Source organism: Chaetura pelagica, unplaced genomic scaffold (genome assembly GCF_000747805.2).
Source record: "Chaetura pelagica isolate M959 unplaced genomic scaffold, ChaPel_1.0 scaffold1082, whole genome shotgun sequence".
Taxonomy (NCBI): domain Eukaryota; kingdom Metazoa; phylum Chordata; class Aves; order Apodiformes; family Apodidae; genus Chaetura; species Chaetura pelagica.
This window is the reverse complement of record NW_009952384.1, coordinates 3,845-6,068: the sequence shown is the minus strand read 5'-3', so window position 1 is coordinate 6,068 and position 2,224 is coordinate 3,845. Positions and strand designations below refer to the sequence as shown.

The 2,224-nt window shown below is 60.7% G+C and overlaps 1 protein-coding gene across 1 annotated transcript in view; it reads left to right on the top strand.

Annotated features, from left to right (window-relative positions):
• The window catches only part of C3 (complement component 3), a gene marked incomplete at both ends in the record, with an annotated part of 53,280 nt that overhangs the window by 47,429 nt on the left and 3,627 nt on the right, over positions 1–2,224 (top strand). Inside the window, 4 exons of the mRNA XM_010008174.1 lie at positions 507–536; positions 949–1,099; positions 1,194–1,245; positions 1,868–2,144. Coding sequence (XP_010006476.1) covers positions 507–536; positions 949–1,099; positions 1,194–1,245; positions 1,868–2,144 — 510 coding nt within the window. The remainder of the gene's footprint in view (positions 1–506; positions 537–948; positions 1,100–1,193; positions 1,246–1,867; positions 2,145–2,224) is intronic.

The following is a 2,224-nucleotide window of genomic DNA, read 5'->3' as shown; positions in this document are numbered from 1 at the left end:
TTGGTCATTCCCTGGTCACCCCCTGGCCATCCCTGGCCACCCCCTGGTCACCCTCTGGTCACCCCTGGCCACCCCCTGGTCATCCCTGGTCACCCCTGGTCATCCCCAGTCCTCCTGATCATCCTTGGCCACCCCTGTCATCCCTGTATCCCTGTCGTCACCCCTTGTCACCTCTGATCACCCCTTGGTTACCCCCTGGTCACCATCAGTCCTTCTGATCACCCCTGGCCACCCCTGTCATTCCTGTCACCTCTGGTCACCCCTGGTCCTCCTGATCACTCCCTAACCACCTCTGGTCACCCTCTGGTCACCCCTGGCACCCTCATAACCCAACACCTTGGTGGCACCTTTTGCCAAGGTACCCCTGACCAGCCCTGGTCACCCCTGACACCTCTGTCATCCCTGTCACCTCTGGTCACCTTTGATCACCCCCTGGTCACCCCCAGTCCTCCTGGTCACCCCCAGTCACCCCTGGCCACCCCTGGCCACCCCTGGCACCCTCATAACCCAACTCCCTGGTGGCACCTTCTGCCAAGGTACCCTGGTCACCCCTGTCACCCTCCCCAGGACCACAGGGTGCTCAGCTGTGTCCCAGGGGGTGGCTCTGTCCCCTCTGGGTCTCCTCGTGCCCCTCACCGTGGCCTCAGGTGTCCCTGTCCCTCCCACGTCCCCTCTGCCTCCTCCCAGGGCTTGGGATGTCCCTGCCATCTCCCTCCATCTCCAAGGCTGATCTTGTCCCCTCCCTTGATGTCACCTGGAATGTCTCTGTCCCCTCCATGTCCCTCCGTGTCCCCTGCTTTCCTTGTCCCCACCATCCCTGTCCCCTTCTGTGTCCGGCAACGTTGTTGTCCCCTCCACGTCCTGGGATGTCCCTGTCCCTTCCACACCCCCCAGGACACCCCAACCCCCCCAGGGGCACATCCCTGTCCCTCCTCAATGTCCCCTCAGACCAAGCTGAACGAGGACTTCACGGTGAAGGCCGAGGGGACAGGGAAGGGGACACTGACCGTGGTCACCGTCTACAACGCCAAGGTCCCCGAGAAGGACAACAAGTGTGACAGCTTCGACCTGCAGGTGGACGTGGAGGAGGTGAAGACAGGTGGGTCCCCAACATGTCCCCCCGTGGAGCCCCCCCATGTCCCCTACAATGTCCTCCATGTCCCCCTCGCTGTCCCCATGTCCCCCCCACACAGGCAAGGAAGAGGAGGGCGTCATCCGTTCCATCAAGATCAACATCTGTGCCAAGTAGGACAGGCTGGGGGCATTGGGGACATGAGGGAAATGGGGACACTGGGGACATCAGGGCCATTGGGGACATCGGAGACATGGGAGGGAAATGGAGACACTGGGGACAGGGCAAGTAGGACAGGCTGGGGGCATTGGGGACATGAGGGAAATGGGGACACTGGGGACATCAGGGACACTGGGGACATCAGGGACATGGGAGAGAAATGGGGACACTGGGGACATTAGGGCTATCGGGGACATCAGGGAAAAGGATGGGGACACTGGGGCCATCAGGGACATCAAGACCATCAGGGACATTGGGGACATCAGGGACATGGGAGAGAAATTGAGACACTGGGGACAGGGACATCAGGGAAAAGGATGGGGACATCAGGGCCATCGGGGACACTGGGGACATCAGGGGCATGGGAGCAAAATGGAGACACTGGGGGCATCAGGGCTATCAGGGACATTAGGGACATCAGGGACACTGGGGACATCAGGGACATTAGGGACATCAGGGACACTGGGGACATCAGGGACATGGGAGGGAAATGGGGACACTGGGGACAGGGACATCAGGGAAAAGGATGGGGACGTTGGGGACAAACAGGGCTCGATGCCACCTTGTCCCATGGAGGTCTTTGGAAACAGGGACATCAGGGAGGGACATCAGGGAAAAGGATGGGGACATCAGGAACATTGGGGACATTGGGAAATCAGGGCCATCAGGGACACTGGAGACATCAGGGGCATGGGAGCAAAATGGGGACACTGGGGACATCAAAGAAAAGGATGGGGACACTGGGGACAAACAGGGCTCGGTGCCACCTTGTCCCATGGGGGTCTTTGAGAACAGGGACATCAGGGATGGGGACGTTGGGTCCCCAAGGGTCGTTGGGAACAGGGACATTGGGGTGGGGCCGCTGGGGACAATAGGGCAGTTGGGGACAGGTGGGTGGCCTCATGACTGTCCCCACAGGGACCTGAATGAGGG